At 39.4% G+C, this 18976-nt stretch overlaps 1 protein-coding gene across 1 annotated transcript; it reads right to left on the bottom strand.

Annotated features, from left to right (window-relative positions):
* Positions 1 to 630: 630 nt before the first annotated feature.
* atp6v0a2b (ATPase H+ transporting V0 subunit a2b) lies at positions 631 to 18751 on the bottom strand. Its single transcript, XM_049578059.1, has 20 exons — positions 18179 to 18751; positions 17704 to 17782; positions 17259 to 17356; positions 17019 to 17156; positions 15131 to 15228; positions 14028 to 14154; positions 11628 to 11710; positions 11426 to 11519; positions 10113 to 10325; positions 9545 to 9695; positions 8454 to 8593; positions 8207 to 8364; positions 7935 to 8025; positions 6877 to 6995; positions 5966 to 6176; positions 5644 to 5763; positions 5126 to 5245; positions 4895 to 5012; positions 3288 to 3459; positions 631 to 3181 (listed from the first exon to the last, which is right to left on the bottom strand). The coding sequence occupies exons 1-20, from the start codon at positions 18293 to 18295 to the stop codon at positions 3079 to 3081; spliced, it is 2550 nt and encodes an 849-aa protein (XP_049434016.1). The 5' UTR covers positions 18296 to 18751; the 3' UTR covers positions 631 to 3078.
* Between the last annotated feature and the right edge of the window lie 225 nt (positions 18752 to 18976).

Genomic DNA, 18976 nt, shown 5'->3' with positions numbered 1-18976 from the left:
AGTGTCACCAAGTCAGCAGCATGGTACTCAAATGTAACCTCAACCAAAAGCTTGACCTTTAACCTTTTGGATATAAAGTGCCATCACTTCATCATTTCATGCTATTACAACATTTCTGTGCAATTTTGTCATAATTAGTGTATGAATTCTCAAGTTTTGGCCAAAAACATGTTTTGTGAGGTCACAGTAACCTTGACCTTTGACCACCAAATTATAACCAGTTCATCGCTGAATCCAAGTGGACAGCTGTGCCTGATTTGAAATAATTCCCTCAAGCGACGGACATACAGACGGACAGACAACATGAATACATAATCCCTCCGGGCACAGCTTTTGCTGGCATGGAGGGAAGTTTATATGTGGTAAAATGTTTCAGCTATTAATACATCACTATGAATACATAATCTATGTAATTTTGTTAAATTATTATAATTTTGATTTGCCAGCTGCTTTATTTAGTATTCTTTTTATTTGTTCTATTTGTCTTTGTCACATTGAGCCCATCTGAAAACAAAATAAGTTTGGTGTGTTTTTTTAATATATATTTCCTGTAATTTCTTTATGTTAGTCTTTATGTACAGAGCTTGCTATGAGTGTGGTGCTGTTTCAGATACTAATAAAAATCACTTGGGTAGCAGGTTTAATTGACATACAGTATCAAGGAATAAGAAATGTAAAAATAGAGGAGTTACTTGTTCAGCCAATTGATTTGATTAAAAAAATGATACAAAAAGTGTCTTTTCTAACAATCCCTCTCCAGTGTATGGCACCAAGGCTTACATTTGGAGTGTGTGTGTGTGTGTGTGTGTGTGTGTGTGTGTGTGTGTGTGTGTGTATTTAATACATAGCTCAATTAAAGTAATGCTTAAAAAGAAGCACAAAGGTCTCTTGCCAAAACTACAGATTGTATTTTAAAATAAAAACAGCTGCTTCACATTCTGGCCCTAAAACATATATAAAATGCTGGTACCAGAAGAGGGACAAATGTGTTGATGTTATTCCATTAAGCTTTTCTTTACCCAGACACAATAAAGAATGCAGTTATGGGCTTTGACGGGAAAAAAAAAACTCAAAACAAATACAATTTATTATTGACAAGAGAATGATTTTCTCAAAAGAATTAAAACATGGAGTGTTTGTCAATGAAATATTAAAATGAATAGCAAGATTGGGGCTACATTAGAATAAATTACAATACTCCTTCAACCAACCCCTATTACAATTTAATGTTAATTTCAGGTGAATAATTACTTATCAAACATCACTCCTCCCAATAAAACAGTGACTGTCACCTGTGTCATCAAGATTTGATACCATATTGTTCCACAGTTAAAACTTAACACACACAAGGTCCAAACTTTCAAAAATGTGTGGCAGTATTTTACTGTAGTAAACTGTGTTTCCAGTGAATACTGCAATCTCAATATTGCAACAATGATGACAATAACGTCTCCTTCCCTTAGCAAAAAATCCCAAAACCAATTTTATACAATCCTAACAGCTTAACAAAATTAGCAAATTCTACTAATACGTGACATTAGTACACAATTCAATGTTCTCCCAGTAAGATTTAATACAGCCAAGCCACTGCGTTGAATATGGATCTCATATTTTTCAAAGTAAAGGCTCTGGACCAGCAAAGCTGAGTCAACAAATGCATGGAATGTTAAATTGAACAGTAAGTGGTAGACGCATAGGCAACACTGTGAATGCACAAAAGTAAAAATCACATCCTGTCAACATTCATCTTTAATGCTGATACATTTTAAAATATAATAAATTAAAAAATAATTCTGTAAAAGTAGATACATCTTATCACACACCTGCCCGAGCACTTTTCAATACTGACAAGTCAAAGATCCTTCGTAGTGTTTTGGTAGCACGAAGTAAGAACACAAGGGGGATAAATGATACAGTATGTTGTCATTTGGTTATACTTTAGTAAGGCAAGTCAGTGCAACAAAAAGTGGGGCAATAACTACGTTACTGAGAGGTGGCTCACTACCCAGTGTGTGGAAATCAGATCTGCCAAAGAGATGAAATTGAAGGAAATAGAATTCATTTTTCCCAAAGAAAAAGGTGGATATTGTGTTATCTTTGATCTATTTAATGAGCCATCTATTTGCTTACTACTCTTACCTTATACCATAGACTGTATAATAAAGATGGACGACATGACAGCATCCCAGAGGTGAAGCCAAAACATCTCCATTGTACCCTGGTGGCTGGCTGCAGTATAGGTCAATAAAAAAAAAGGTCAAATAAATTTCTCCCAAAGATGTTTTCTGTCATTTCAGGTAGTTCTTATCACACTGGTGTATGTTCAGTGCTCATTTTTCTTATCAGTTGGGTTTTAATTAGTCATTTGAAACTGTAGAAATGGGGTTTGACTTCATGAATGACAGCTGTGTGTGCCAATCAGTGTGCTTGTGATCAATGGTGCTGCTCATGGTTGGTCGAACAGGTGTTTGGGCAGGAACTCAACACCACTGGAGATCACCACTGTGCAGATTCTGACACCAGAACTTTGGCTTCATTTTTGTAAAGTGGGGTAAGTGGAGACATGTTGTCCATCTTTATAAACAGTGTATGTGTATATCACTTATCTTATTACATTAGCTTTTTTATCTATTCTAAGTTTGGCGGATGTGGTTTTCCACATAAGTGATATCAACAACTGTTTCCCATAATGTCTCTGTAGAAAATTGAAGGTTTTAGCATACGAGTAACATTTCAAATTTGAGCCTCTCACTTCAACCTCACAAAATGTTCTGCAATGAAGCAAACTGATCCTGGTAATAATTACCCTGTGTTAGATAAATGTGCAATAAGAAAACATTTCTCAGCAGCACATTCTGTACTGTCTGTGTTCTTGAAATTGTTGGAAAGGCAGCATGTTTTAATCCAAAGTTTGTGATGCTATCCATAGAGTTTCCTGAAATGAACTAATTTGATGAAGATGACAAGACAAATCAAAATCCCCTCATGACTTCTCCGGAATATGTCTTTGCAAATATGGGACCCTGCTGGCTTGTTTTGGCTCCGTTTACCACAGAACAGTGTTACCAGATAGTCTCTTCACAGTAGGCCTTCGTGCTCAAAGCTGGAGGGCAGGAGAGAGAAAGAAAAGGGGCAAAACTTGACTCCGCTCCCACTGTAGAATTTATTCTGAAACTCCACCCTGAGAAAGAAACAAACAGCTGCCATGACTACAAAACACTCAGATAATTCAAAGCACTTTGGCTCTTTCAATGACACAAGCACTTGAGCAGTTACTGTCATCATACCAGTGCAGCCGGAGGGCATGAAGGAATGCAGAAAGACCCTCCATTACCAAGAGGATGGACACAGTGAGGACGGCAAACAGGCCAAACACGGGCACCAGGAATAAAACCCCAAGTTGGGTATTTATTCGTAGTCCTACTCGCATCACCATGGTCCACAGCACCTCTGATAGCTCTGTGAAAGCCCAGAGAAGAGCATGTTTACCATCCACTGAGGGATTTACAACAAACACACACAAACTGTACATGTCAGTTACTAATATTCAGGCTGCTCTCATGTCATGAATCTACACATGTTGGCTAGACTCCTATTAATTTCTATAATGTCATTACTAAAGTTACAAAAATTTGAATGGATTTGGCATCACTGATAAATGGCCTGCGGGTTTAAATTTGTTCTGTGGGACTGATCTACTTCAGGTCCACACTTCAACTTTACATGTCAGAGTTATGATTAAAAGGGACTCAAAGTAGTTTTGATGACCTGTTGGGATTTCTGCAACATTTCCATCACTGCTCATTTCTAAGTAAAAGTCATATTAACAGAACGGCTACGGTGCAAGATTACATACCATGTATTGCTGATATTAAATGGCAAATTGGTTCTGTTTTCTTAAGGCATCCCTGTAATTAATTTTCCATGTAATTACATAAAATACTGTGCATAAGCATGTTTCATGAGAATTTGTTCCTGTGCAGTGAAGGAAAAGACAGAAAAAAGTGAATAAATAAACTCTGAAAATAATTTAATTATCCAACTATATTTTTTAACCTCTTACACGCTGAAAATATAAAAAACTGCTTTAAACATGTAACATGTAATAGCTCAATGGTGTTCATTATGTCTTTAGTTTCTGATAATGACTTTAATTGTTCTTTTATCTCAGACAAGTTAGGATATTATATACCTTGACATGTTTCGGCAGAAACTTCTGCCTTCCTCAGAAGTGTCACTTGGTGGTGGTTGTGATGCGTGGCATGATCATTCTGTCAAAACTGACAGGACGGTCACACCTCCCTAATATCAGCTGATTGATATACCAGCTGATAAAGACGTGTCACAACCACCACCAAGTGACACTTCTGGTAAAAACCCTAAAACTTTTTTTGGTTAGTGGGCTATGATACGGTGCTAGTTAAAGCCACGTCAGCTGCAACCTGCCTCCATGCCCCTTGAAAGATGACACAAAGCAGGAACAGGAGTTGCACCCAGCGCCAGACCTCGCGCTTTCCAGGACACAAAAGATGCAGCATGTGTCCTGGGCCTTACAAGTGCATGCTGTGTTGCTCTTTACTAATGTGCTTTACAGAAAATGTTATATACTGTGTATTTGAGAGTAGACAGTGGAACAAACACACAGTGGCTATCATCTGTCATCATAATAATGGTTGACATCTGATACACACCTACAAGAACAAAAGTAAATCCTTTGTTACAAAATATGAAGTGGCTCTTTTATTTTGGGGGGGGGGGGAAACGTTGTCTAATTACACTACTCTTGAGCTATATTTACAATTATGTACACTCACTTTGCATTCAGTGCGTTTGTATGGGTATGAAGGAGGGACAAACTACCTGTGTGTGTTGCACTGTAAACCATTATACTCACGTGCATGTGCCAGGCTCAGAGCCCAGAGCCTTAGGTAGGAGGCTGTGTTGGAGACGCAACCCAGGCAATACTCTATAGTGTGGATGGCCTGATGCAAGAACTCATCTGCAAAGTCAAACTATCACAACAATAAAAAAAAAACCCTCAGTATCACTGTTGGAAACCACTAACAAATGCCAATGGTTGCTTAAGATTAATGTGTAACTCTGCAGTTGTTTTACTGTTGCTGACCTCCGCTGTCTGGTGCTCTCCACTACTGGAGAGATCACTGTGACTGCTGCCCTCCTCCATATCATGAGCCCTCATCAGATAAAGCTCCTCTTCACTGTTACGCCGCACACGTTCATATCCCTGAAAACACACAAAAACTACTCAGATCTGCATACAGTCAATCAATCAATCAATCAATCAATTTTATTTATAAAGCCCAATATCACAAATCACAATTTGCCTCACAGGGCTTTACAGCATACAACATCCCTCTGTCCTTTGGACCCTCACAGCAGATAAGGAAAAACTCCCCCAAAAAAAACCCCTTTAACGGGGGAAAAAAACACGGTAGAAACCTCAGGAAGAACAACTGAGGAGGGATCCCTCTTCCAGGATGGACAGACGTGCAATAGATGTCGTACAGAACAGATCAGCATAATAAATTAACAGTAATCTGTATGACAGAGAACAAATATTTGGAAATGTTTTTAGGCAGTATGCAAACATTCACAGACAGACATGTGCTTTCAAACTCTCACCCTGTACATTCCTAGGCGTTGGCCTCCATTGTGAAGCCAATAAAGGTACATGGGTTTGCCCAGGAGTAACACAGGCACTGAGAGAACAGCAATTACCACTAGAAACACCTGCAGGCCAGTCTGGAAGAAGCAAAACAAAAGTTATGATCTGTCTCAACAACATCTGAAGTGTGTTTGAAACATTTGTTTTAGCATAATACAAATGATCAACAAGAGGAGATGTATAACACAGCACAACATTAGATTCATTATGTTCTGTAAAAAAACAGGGACACAAGTTGTACTGTGGGAGGAATGGAGCATCACTGCATCAGCTTCTCACCTGTCCTGGGTAGAGGGGCTGCACTGGATCACCCTGAATGAGGAACATGTTTATGAAGTGGATGAGGATGCTCGGAGCTTCTGTAGAGTCCTTCGCAGTGAAGGCCAGCCACTTGTAGAATATCATGAACACCAGGTAGCCAAACAGACACAGCAGGAACAGAAGCTCAGGGAGGAAAACCAAGTACAGGTTGTACTCCTTTCTAAAGTGCCTGTTTTTGGTGACAAAAATAAGGCAGGCTATTAAAAACTGTAACATCTAATATTAAAGGTATACTACACAGGATTTTCCTTTTTATCTGTATAAGATAATATATAGACTCATACAAACGTAATCCCTCTAATCATCACTTACAAACCACTATAAGTGTGTGGAGGTGTGTGTATTTTCTTATTTTCCTCTTATTTTGCTATGTTTGGGATTTTCCTGGGCACAACGCACATGTGAGGTCGGGACTTCATAAAAAAGTAGCGAGAAGGTGCCAGACCAGAAGCAGCAGGCATCCAAGAGGAAGCTACTAAAATTGTGGACACAGTGCCAAAAAAACAAAAAAAACAAAACAAAAAAAAAACCTCGAATATAGCGAGACAAAACACAAACAGCAGCAGTTCCTGCGTAGTATACCTTTAAAGGTCCAGCGTGTAGGATTTAGGGGAATCTATTGGCAGAAAGAGTACAGTGGGTCGGCTTCCATTGCATCTGCTATGTACATTAGCCCAGATAGAGAAATTCACGGATTCACATTTTCACGTTAACGCTTTTGCGTTGACAACCGTAGTTCTCCTACATGCTTTGTACATGGCAGAAGTTTCAGTTCTCTAACTCAACCTCAACCTGGATGCCACTAAATCCTACATACTTGACCTTTAAGGGCTATACAAGGTTTTAAAAACAAACAAACTCATACTTACAAGTGATTATAAGTGCTGAGGATGACTCCAAAGCTCATGTGTATGATGCCCACTATCACTGACATCTTCATCTTATAGGAATTCAGAAATGTAAGGCGGTTTGCTGCTAAGTTCCAAATCTGTGCAATGGAAAGAGAGAGAAATACTTTAATGCAGAACTGGTAGTTTATATTGGTAAAATATTAACTCCAGCAATGTTATCTAAATCTCAAAGAAAAGCTAGCTGTGTTTTGTTCACTGTTTCAGCCACGTAGAGACAGCATTATTGGATCTAATATAATCATTTCAACACAAGTGATTCAACAACTTCAATTCCAGGAATTCAACCTTCGTTTTTAATACAGACTGTACATCTCTGTGCGAGCAACATTGCAGCTAATCAGGCAAATAACCTACTGTTTTTAAGGATGATGCAGTTTACTATAGCAGCAACAGACATGACTGCTTCACATTTAATTGCTGTTTCATAGTCCTTATTGTTACAATACTAACTCAATATTACTGCACCAACAGAATTTCATATGCCATCTCAAACAACAGGTTTAACTCTTACAAGCCTATAAACATTACAGTATGAAAGTCTCAAGTCTTAAGATAAAACCTTTTGATTACCTTGCACAAAGACGGTTATCCTGATCAGTTGCAGAGAAAAGCTGTGGCCTGTTTTTAGTTCTTTTCTTTTGACCCTAGTATTACATAAAATGCTCTCACATAATTGTTAAATTAGAAATATTTTGTTGTATGATTTATAAGCCATTTCCATAATAAATGGAAGACACTAACTAAGTTAAGCGAAATCAGTGACGTGCAAAGTGTCAACTCTTCTGGTAACCAGGAAGCTTGTTATCAGACATTTCTGTTTTCATTAATTGTCCACACACACAAAAAAATATACTTGTGCATGTGTGCATGTGCCCTGCAAAAATATTTCACATGATTGTGCTAACCAGAGTGATGATTAACATCTTAAAACTTCTTTTTAAAACCACCACTATGATGAGTCAAATAACAACAATTATGTATTCATGATGACTCGGCCCTCAGTATTCTTTACTCACTGGGTCAATTCCCAGAGGATATGGTCCGTTGAAAACTCCCGTAACATTTGGATCCAGAGTGAGAAAACTATTCCCATGGAGATCATCTTCCCTATTAGACACAGATAAAACCACCAGTGTGTGTTAAATGTAGGTCATTATGAAAAAAATCTACATCTTATCTTTATATCTTCAAACACAATCATTGAATTTCTTCTGAACAATAAAAATAATAGCTGCATAGCTGCTTTTGTTACTGTCCTGTTCAGTCCTTCTTGTCATCACGTACTCACTTCCAATGCCTCTCTTTAAACATGGCCTTCACACTCCATCCAGAACCAAAGATGTTAAGGGACTTTGAAAAACAGTCATTGTATATCAAGCCAGTGTAGATGGAAAACAGGCCCATCATCAGGATGATATAACGCCCCTCAAAGAATGTGTTCCAGATCTGCACATACACATCAAATCACTTAGTTACACTTCAGACAGACTGTGTGAGTATTAGGTGAAAAAAAATGCTTTGCAGCATTCACACACCTCATTTCTGGTGTTTTTAAGTTTGCGGTTGTTCTCGTACAGCACCATCCAGAGAGCAAACACAGCCATGATAGCGCCATGACCCAGGTCCCCGAACATCACAGCAAACAGGAACGGAAATGTGATGATTGTGAAAGGAGCTAAAAATGAGAAAAAAAATCTGAATAAGTGAAAGTTATAAATATATAACTAATAACTGTTAACTGACTAGTTATAACATTCCTACACATTTTCCATTTCAAAATTCCATACTTTTCCAGGCTCAAATTTCCAGACATCTCAGTAGATTTTTCAGACACTATTTGACATCTGAGTACAAACAGCTAGATGTTTATTAAGTAAATAAATGATTTAAAATCCAATTTTTAACAGATTTGTTGCAATTTGACTATGTATGCTTATTAGTTTCTAAATATTTGACTGTTTGCCGGTACTAAAGCTCATACAAATCGATTAATACTAAACACAGACAAGTTCATCTCTGCCCAAAGAGAAAGTAAACTTGCAGGTGTTACCCATAATTGTACTGTTTCCACTTAACATGCTGAATAATAAATAATATTATATTATGGTTATTCTCATAATATTTAATCTATTTTATAAATTAGAACCAAAAATGAGTAGAAAAAAGTTTAATTTTTTTTTTTTTTTAATAAGATATTAAAAAAGACATTTTAGCCTTTAATTGATAGTACAGACAAGCATGAAGGGGGAGAGAGAGAGAGGGAGTGACATGCAGCAGAGGGCCACAGGCTGGAGTCGAACCCGGGCCACTGCAACAGCCTTGTACATGGGGCGCCTGCTCTATCCACTAAGCCACCGACGCTCCGAAAAAAGTTAAATTATTTGATTACTATAAATGATTTCCATAAATGTAGACATTATAATGGTGGCATCTTCCCGTAACATTAGTTCTGTATTAAACTTTGGTAACATTAGGCATGTGTTATCACAGGAAAGGGTGTTGAACATTTACAATAAAAGGATCTTGATTATTCTGTTTTTCGTCCATGGCTGTTGTGCGACACATTCATGTTGGTGTCACATTTTTGAAAAATAAAATCACAGAAAAGGCAAAGGATCACACTTACCAGGGTTAACCTCTCTGTAACTGCCCACTCCATAGGCGTCTACAATGTTCTGGAAACCAGAGGTAAATTTGTTGGTCCTTATCAGGGTGGGGGGAGTGTCAGTGGTGGGGATTCGATTGACAAAGGATGGAACTGTTGCTCCGCTTTTTCTCTGAAATATCAATGTCAAATCAAAACGTCAGCATGTTGCCTTAAACTAAGCAGCACATGTAAATCAAAAATCAAAATCTGAACAACCCGTTGTGCAACATGGTAAATAAAATTCTGTGGGAAGAGTTATTCCCATTAACACATCTTTGTATTTCTTTCTTCTAAATACACACTATGTCCTGTAACCCTGCAAACTGAAAGTACAGTGGCCTTTCTGTGTCCTCAGCAAGTCATTTAAATTTCCTTTTCTTAAACTAAAGAGAAAAAAATAACAGCAATGCCTCAACTCAGTACTTGCTTTTATGACAACAATACTCCAGTTCATAAAGCAACTGCCCCGGTTAAATAAACAGAAAAAGAAAGCCTGCAGCAAAGCCAGAGTCAAAAATAGAGCAGCTCTGTTTAAGAGTTTCCTCACCGATCCTTCCTCCAGCGCCCTCCGCAGCGTGGGAATATCATTAACAGGACACCACACTTCTGCGATCAGACACTTGTTTGTAACATCAAAACTACACAGGTTCAGAATATAGTAGATGGCCTTCATCTTCTTGACCTGGATGACCCAGGTGTAGACGGATTCAGAGGCCTTAATCAAGACCTGTTTCAGGTAGTCCTCTGTCCTATGAAGAACCTGCACAGGGTAAGAGATAAACAAGACTCTTAGTGTGGTACATTGTGTTAAAGAAGCAGTGTGAAAGATTTAGGTATTCGTTGTAAAGGAGTTTGTCCCTTAAAAGGGAGTCGACCAGGTGACCAGTAATTTTAACCGGTAAACACACTGAATAAAGCAGTTTCATGGGAAAAAAACTAGGTTTTTTCCAACCCTACTCGATGCAGAGGGGCTACCTATAACATGTAGGTGCAACGTGGTGGACTCCATGGACAAAGACCTGCTCCCTATGTAGGTATAAACAGCTCATTATAAGGTAACGAAAACACAACAATTCTTATCTTCATGTGATGACACACTAAAGAAACATACTTCTAATATTATATTCCATTTCTGCCAATATAGCCCCCTAAATCCTACACACTGGACCTTTACAAGATATTCAAGACATTCAAAAAAAGGGCAAAGTTTATAAACCTTGACAATTTTTTAAATTTCTGTGATTATTAATGAAATATTAGCAGAGAAAAACAAGCATTAAGTCTCGATTTTAACAAGAGGAATTTGTGTTTCTGTGTGAACAAGAGAGACAAAGGGCAAATGAAAAAAAAAGCATGCATTAAAGAGAGAGAGAAAAAAAGAGTTCAACTTTCAGCTGAGGTCTCATGTTGATCATGTGCTACAGGGGGTGAGTGCAATTCTAGTTTTCAGTCACAGTAGGTTCAAGCTACCCAATGATTCACTCAGCTGGCCCTGTAACTGCCAGGACTGACGTACAAGAAGTGAAAACTGGGTTGATCTTTTAGAAAATAAAGCCATTTAATTTTCTTCTTTACTTCTTTGACCATAAAACACTGGCTCAAATGAAAAACCCTAACTGGATGTCCTGTGATTGACCAGAAACACTGAAACTTTGTATTCTTTAATCTTACAACCAACCACCAGGAAAGAAAAACACCTGGAGAGCTCATATTCGGAATAATCTAGTTTATATTTTAACAGAGACGACAGCAAACGCATTCACAAGTAAGCCTTTCATGAATGACAAACAGAATAACTACTCATTCAGTTCAGTCACTGATTAAACATCTACATAATTAGATACCAGACAACAGACATACTGTGTGCAGATCCTGAATGCGGGTTCTTAGTCCCTCCACAACATCATTCCTCTCCTCATTGCTGCTGGGGTAGGGATACAAGTGACAGTGGTAGCTACAGAGAAAAAAAACATGTTATTCCCATTTCATCACTACAACTTATAAAAAAACTACAGCTGCTTTTAAAAAAGGAACCATGGATAAAGTGATGTAGAGTAATTACCAGTCACAGATCTTCTTAACTTTTTGACCTATTTGGTCTCCCCAGTATGAGATCAGGAACACCACACTTTTGGTCGGCTCACCCTGCAGACAGAGAATAAGAGGAAGTGTTGTATGACAATGATGACACACATGCTTCATTGATACAGAAAAAGGAAGCGTCAATCTGGACATAGAGAAGGTTTTCAAGTTACATTTCATATTTAAAAACTGTATATTTCCTAAAAATATACAAATCAAGATGTTCCTTACCAAAACAAAACTGAGAAGTACTTGTGATTGAAAGTTTATTCTTCACCTTGGAAACAGCAGTTTTCTCTACCTGCCTTTCGAAAAGCATTACTGGTGTTTTTTTTTTTTTTTTTTTTTATGTCCAGCCTCCTCTTTTCTCATCATTGAGAAGGACACGTTAACACCGCTCATAAATTTTTAGGATTTTCCATCAGTGAAAGTCTGCCCTGACATTCCACTAATGCTGGTCACAGTCCTGCATGCCTGTCTTCTGGTCAAGCAGAGGAAATGGATAAGTGGATTAGTGCTGTCACTCTAAGTCAACAGACAAGATCACAGCACTCATTGCTTGTGATAACAGCAAGACGGCGTGGAACAGACTTCACAACACCTTCACAGTCTTTTCCATTTTTCAGGATTTTCCTTTATCTTTTGTCATTCGCCGCTTTCCACAATACTCTGTCCTGTGCACTGTTTCTTAACTAACTACACAAACAAAAAGGAGCGTTTTAGTGATATCTGCACCATGCATCATGTAATATCAAGCAATGTGTGTGTCTGTTTTCAATTATGCTAAACTGCGGTTACAACAAAATAATTAAAATGTTGAAAATACCCAATGTGTTGGGGTATTTCGGATATTTTTAATATTCTTCTTGTACAGCAGTAAATAGAGAATATTAGTCCTATAAAAAGGCCCGTTTCCACCGCAGGAACTTCGGGGTAATTTTACGGGGCCGGGGCCGTTGGTGCGTGTCTCCACCGCAGGAACCACCCCCAAAGGACAAAGTTCCGGAACTTTTACAGGGGCTAAACAAGTCCCTGCCTCGGGGTAGGTACTCAGAACGGCCCCGAAAGACTCCTGGCTGGGGCTTGGGGATTACTTGGTGCTGATTGGATATACTCAAGGAGGGATGTGATGTCAACAGAAAGCAACAAAATAGCCGGCATTTTTAAAACTCAGCAGACGAGTATTAGCTCATTCATATAGCTTCCTCCGCCATGTAAAAAAACCTCACTAAATGGCCCGTGAAAAAAATATTCTTTCCAGCGGATATCTTAGTTACAACATGATTGAGCTAGCAAAGCAGTTTTGTGTTGCTATGTGTGATATTTATTCAGTTTTGGGAAATCACGATGTCTAGAAAGCATCAGCTGACAGGGACAGCTAACAGCACCAAAGCTAACATCAGGACCTCATCTGTTAAAAGCCTCCCGTTGTCGGATACGACATGAAACTACTCCAGTTAGCTCAATCATGTTGTAACTAAGACATCCGCTGGATTTTTTTTTTCCACGGGCCATTTAGTGAGTTATTACAGACACTGCTAAGGGCTATCAACTAACGTCGCCCCGGTAAATGGTCGTGCAACCATTATGTCACATCCAGAGCCCGTAACTTTACAGGAACCTTCTCCTACTCCGCCCTCTCAGTGGAGACACGGCGGTTGAGAGGGCCGAGCGAGAGGACGTTCCTGTAGTAGTTCCTGCCCCCCAAATAGTACCAGGAACTTCTTCAGTGGAAACGGGCCTAAAGTCCTTACCATACTGTATGGAGGACACAGAGGTTAAGATCCAATCTGTCCTTACAAGTATTTCTTAGATGAGGCCCAACCTGTTTGAACTGTTTGCAGTTTTTCATTGTGTTGTACCAAATCAAGTACTCTGCATCTAGACAACAACCCATTTTAGGAAGTGAGATACAGACATAACATGACCTTCATGCAAATGTGTCTTCACCCTTCCCTGTTCATATTTTGATCTCACACTGTAATGCAGAGAGGCCATGGCAAACTAGAGATAACCTTGTGATGGGATCATTCCAGCAGTGATACAGCGATCCGCGACTTGAAACAAATGTGGGCCAAGGGCATAAAGTGGATGGCCAAAAGCCTCTTCCCTACTTCCTACCCCCCCTTTTGATCTCAACTACACGTCTATGAAGTTTCAGCACAGCATCTTACATGGGTGTAATGTTATCCAGTTAACACACTCTGTCCACAGACATATAAACACCTGGCAAAATACACAAAGTGGCTTTTGTGGTTGTTCCCACTACAACAGGTGTCACCAGGACAACGTTTTGCCATAATGACACACATGCACACAGACTCACAAAGTGAAAACTTTAGCACGAATCATGGACAAAGCTAATATTAAAAAAACCTACCGTGTCAGGATCTTCCAAATACTCCTCCACCTCAGCGTAGCTGAGGATGGTGTAGCCTTTACACACTCTCCAAAGCATCCGCTCAAAAGCCTCGATCTTCGTCCTCTTAATGAGCCCAGAAATGAAACTGCAAGAGAATGAGGAGAACATTCACAAACAGTCTCACGTGTGCCGAATAGAGCACAGACTTTTAACTTAAAAGTAACACAATAATGATATCATAATAAAATCACAATAACCTTCAAAAATAATACAATTCAAAGTTCATCTTAAACATTGTCTACGTTGCCACATTCAGAAAGACGTCATCTTTTGTGTAACTGCATCACAAAAAAACCTTGATGTGAAATAAGATAAAATCATTGTTAATTTGTCTCTGTGTAATTATGAACTCCTGCTGGCGCTGACATCTTCACGTTAATATTTAAACTCCAAAGCTCAAAGCGTCATGGGGAGCACCATGAGTTTGCATGTGTGAACATCTTCACTGACAAGTGTGCATTTGAGCCATCTGGTTAACATCACTGTGACCACAGCTTTGCGATTACCTAAACAATCTTATATTATTCATGTCACATTGTGCCCAAGTGAACATAATACAAGATGGTTGCTGCACATGTGATACTTTCTATGTTGCAGAGTAGCAGCACAGTGACTGCAGAGACAGACCACAATTTTTTTGAGGAGTATTCACTCAAAGGATAAAGTTTCATATGAGCAAAGTGTTGTTGGCAAAGAGCCAGAGTTGCATTCAGTTATTGCAACTTGTAAACTTCCTTCCTGTTTGTGACTTTGGTGTATAAAGTGTGCATCTGTATGTGAAAAGACTAACGGGAGTAGGAAAGGAGAGAGAAAATTATTTATGGAGGAAAATAAAAGGGCAACTTGCTCCATGTGTAGCAGCAACCTATTTACATTTTCCTCAATATATCACTGTGACTTGAAAATCACATGATATTCTGATTTCATTTTTTAATATCATGACAATCGTAAAACTGGTAAATTGTGATAGATCAAGTGCCAACAATAATTCTAATTAAATTCAGAAATCAAACACTAACATAAAGGCAGTGCTAATATGGCAAGCAGAATTCATGCCTCACCCCAGTTTGGCTCCGAGCCTTTGCATGCTGCTGTAGTCCATCATTGTGTCTTTTTCTAGGAAGGGAAACTCCTCATACTGGACTTGAAGTGGCTCTCGCTAAAAGTTAAGATAAGATACAAGGAGTGGAAAGAAGAAAATCAAAACCAAATCAAAGACCAGATTCTAATTACCATATTGTTAAAAAACAAACAAAAAAAAAAAAAACTGCTATACATACAGTACAGGCCAAAAGTTTGGACACACCTTCTCATTCAATGCGTTTTCTTTATTTTCATGACTATTTACATTGTAGATTCTCACTGAAGGCATCAAAACTATGAATGAACACATGTGGAGTTATGTACTTAACAAAAAAAGGTGAAATAACTGAAAACATGTTCAGTTTCTTCAAAATAGCCACCCTTTGCTCTGATTACTGCTTTGCACACTCTTGGCATTCTCTCGATGAGCTTCAAGAGGTAGTCACCTGAAATGGTTTTCCAACAGTCTTGAAGGAGTTCCCAGAGGTGTTTAGCACTTGTTGGCCCCTTTGCCTTCACTCTGCGGTCCAGCTCACCCCAAACCATCTCCATTGGGTTCAGGTCCGGTGACTGTGGAGGCCAGGTCATCTGCCGCAGCACTCCATCACTCTCCTTCTTGGTCAAATAGCCCTTACACAGCCTGGAGGTGTGTTTGGGGTCATTGTCCTGTTGAAAAATAAATGATCGTCCAACTAAACGCAAACCGGATGGGATGGCATGTCGCTGCAGGATGCTGTGGTAGCCATGCTGGTTCAGTGTGCCTTCAATTTTGAATAAATCCCCAACAGTGTCAGCAGCAAAACACCCCCACACCATCACACCTCCTCCTCCATGCTTCACAGTGGGAACCAGGCATGTGGATCCATCCGTTTCACCTTTTCTGCGTCTCACAAAGACACGGCGGTTGGAACCAAAGATCTCAAATTTGGACTCATCAGACCAAAGCACAGATTTCCACTGGTCTAATGTCCATTCCTTGTGTTTCTTGGCCCAAACAAATCTCTTCTGCTTGTTGCCTCTCCTTAGCAGTGGTTTCCTAGCAGCTATTTGACCATGAAGGCCTGATTCGCAGTCTCCTCTTAACAGTTGTTCTAGAGATGGATCTGCTGCTAGAACTCTGTGTGGCATTCATCTGGTCTCTGATCTGAGCTGCTGTTAACTTGCGATTTCTGAGGCTGGTGACTCGGATGAACTTATCCTCAGAAGCAGAGGTGACTCTTGGCCTTCCTGGGTCGGTCCTCATGTGTGCCAGTTTCGTTTGTAGCGCTCGATGGTTTTGCGACTCCACTTGGGGACACATTTAAAGTTTTTGCAATTTTCGGACTGACTGACCTTCATTTCTTAAAGTAATGATGGCCACTCGTTTTCTTTAGTTAGCTGATTGGTTCTTGCCATAATATGAATTTTAACAGTTGTCCAATAGGGCTGTCGGCTGTGTATTAACCTGACTTCTGCACAACACAACTGATGGTCCCAACCCCATTGATAAAGCAAGAAATTCCACTAATTAACCCTGATAAGGCACACCTGTGAAGTGGAAACCATTTCAGGTGACTACCTCTTGAAGCTCATGGAGAGAAAGCCAAGAGTGTGCAAAGCAGTAATCAGAGCAAAGGGTGGCTATTTTGAAGAAACTAGAATATAAAACATGTTTTCAGTTATTTCACCTTTTTTTGTTAAGTACATAACTCCACATGTGTTCATTCATAGTTTTGATGCCTTCAGTGAGAATCTACAATGTAAATAGTCATGAAAATAAAGAAAACGCATTGAATGAGAAGGTGTGTCCAAACTTTTGGCCTGTACTGTACAGGATGAAAATGTGTGGGTAAAGAATCCAGCTACATTACAGGCTGACACACTAACCTCCGCCGTTCTCTGTACAAAACTGCGGGTGATCCGCAGCATGTGAGTGTATTCAGTCAGCTCCAGCAGATTCCTCTGCAGCTTCTCTTTATTCCTGGTGACTTCACCTAGCTCCACTTCGAGCCTCTGCAGCTGCTCCTATGAACACACACATGATAGTGTGCATAACAGCAATAATAATATTCATCATAATTTTAAATTAAAAAACCATATATGATGATACATGAGCAAATAACTAACCATTATAGCCATGACATGCTTGGGCAAAGGAGCCACCGGATTCACATCTCTTTCTGGTAGTGAAATGTCTGCTTTCTTGACTTCCCTCAGAAGATATCCTTTTTGACAATAAAAGAGCAAACTTAAAAGAAACACTGGATTTGAAGCACAGTCTGACAGTTGTTCTCCTCTCTTAATCAGATAAAGGATTTAGTTAATCAAGTATGGCATTTCATTCAACTAGATCTACAACCAGCTGACATTTCTCATGACTTTAGGTTCAGTAGCTCTCAATTTAATTTAGTGAGAAGGTCCTCTGTGGCTTCATGTATTCCTGCTTTGCTTCGTCCTGTCTGAGGCTAAATAATTTGATATCCTGCACAAAGCTTGATGACTTCAACTCAATGAATGGATGTATAAAAAGCATTATTGGTACTCTGCAAATTAAATTTCAATGTACTCTTACCAAGGATCCTCTCCATCTCTTCACATTTTTTGATTTCATTGACATGTTTCCTCTGAAATGCGTTGACACTGGGGTTGAGCTGAAACAGTTGCAAGAGACATATTCACTAAACACTTGGATGATTCATACTATTGTCATTGTTGAGACAACAACACATACAAATACCTTCAGGACAAACTATCATAAATCATTCAGTAAGTACCCGTAGGGGCCTCTTTACAGCAGCATTTTACAACAGCTATGATCTAACATTAGAGGATATCTATGATTTCATTCCGTAAGCTGCAAGAAGAAATGGCGACGTCTGCTTTCATATTAAGTATAATTCAATGACAATTTTTTTTACAGAGGCTCTGACAGTAGCTGAAGATAGATGGCTGTACTTTGTCAAGTACTTTCTGCAAACTCAGCACTAACTTTCAGTTAGACAGAACTTTGTTTCAGGAGAAGAACAGCGATGTTTTTCGGGACTTACGTCTCTGAACTCCACAAGCCCCAGCTCTCCGAGTTCACTGATGCAGTCGTATGCTGACCCGGACTGTAGAAACAGTTGGGCCAGACACATCTCTTCACCTCGGAGCAGAGAGCTCATTTTGACAGTTCGCTCCTGTATTTACCTGCTAACGTTACACCGACGGGCTAATAATAATAAAAAATACCTAGTGCTGTGGTTTCTGTAAAATATAACACGTCAACGTCGGTTGGTAAAGTCCCTCTTGGTGCTCTTCATGGTCTGGCTCCGGTGATAAAATATTATTTGACTTGCATGACGCTGACGTTGGTTAGCTATCCTTACAGCAGAGGCTGTTCCTGTTAGCTAATGCGCTAGCCGGCGCGCGCTGTTGTTAATTCTTGCATGAAAAACTTGTTTCGCCAACGCTGAGTCTGAAATTGTGAGGTATCCGCTATAAGGAGCGCTAACGTAACATATCCAAAGATGTAGTCACAACTCTTCTCATAGTTTAGGAAGTTTTTAGCAGACGTCCGCTTGCCATGTTCGTAGTACTCCACGTCACTTCACTTCACACTGTTGAATACGATCAACTTCCACACAGTGGATGTACCTTTGACCAATGAGCACCGCCCCCCGGAGTCTGCGCACTACGCGTTCACTGACAAACTGCATTGTGCCCTCACCACTGTCTGAAGGCGGATGTAAATACTTGCAGGCACACACATAGGCAAACACAAGTTTCTCTTTTGTTTTTTCCACTGTTTCGTGGATTGATAGCCATACTTTCTGAGCTTAAAGATAAACTTTACCCATTCTCAA

This window comes from Epinephelus fuscoguttatus, linkage group LG6 (genome assembly GCF_011397635.1).
Source record: "Epinephelus fuscoguttatus linkage group LG6, E.fuscoguttatus.final_Chr_v1".
Taxonomy (NCBI): domain Eukaryota; kingdom Metazoa; phylum Chordata; class Actinopteri; order Perciformes; family Serranidae; genus Epinephelus; species Epinephelus fuscoguttatus.
The sequence above is the reverse complement of the archived record's forward strand: the minus strand, read 5'-3'. Positions and strand labels throughout refer to the sequence as shown.

Coding starts and splice junctions, on each gene's coding strand:
- atp6v0a2b (XM_049578059.1), bottom strand. CDS start 18,295: ATGAGCTCTCTGCTCCGAGGTGAAGAGATGTGTCTGGCCCAACTGTTT. Junction 6,177..6,876: donor CTCAGCACTTATAATCACTT/GTAAGTATGAGT, acceptor CACCAAAAACAG/GCACTTTAGAAAGGAGTACA. Junction 5,013..5,125: donor GAGAGCACCAGACAGCGGAG/GTCAGCAACAGT, acceptor TTGTTGTGATAG/TTTGACTTTGCAGATGAGTT.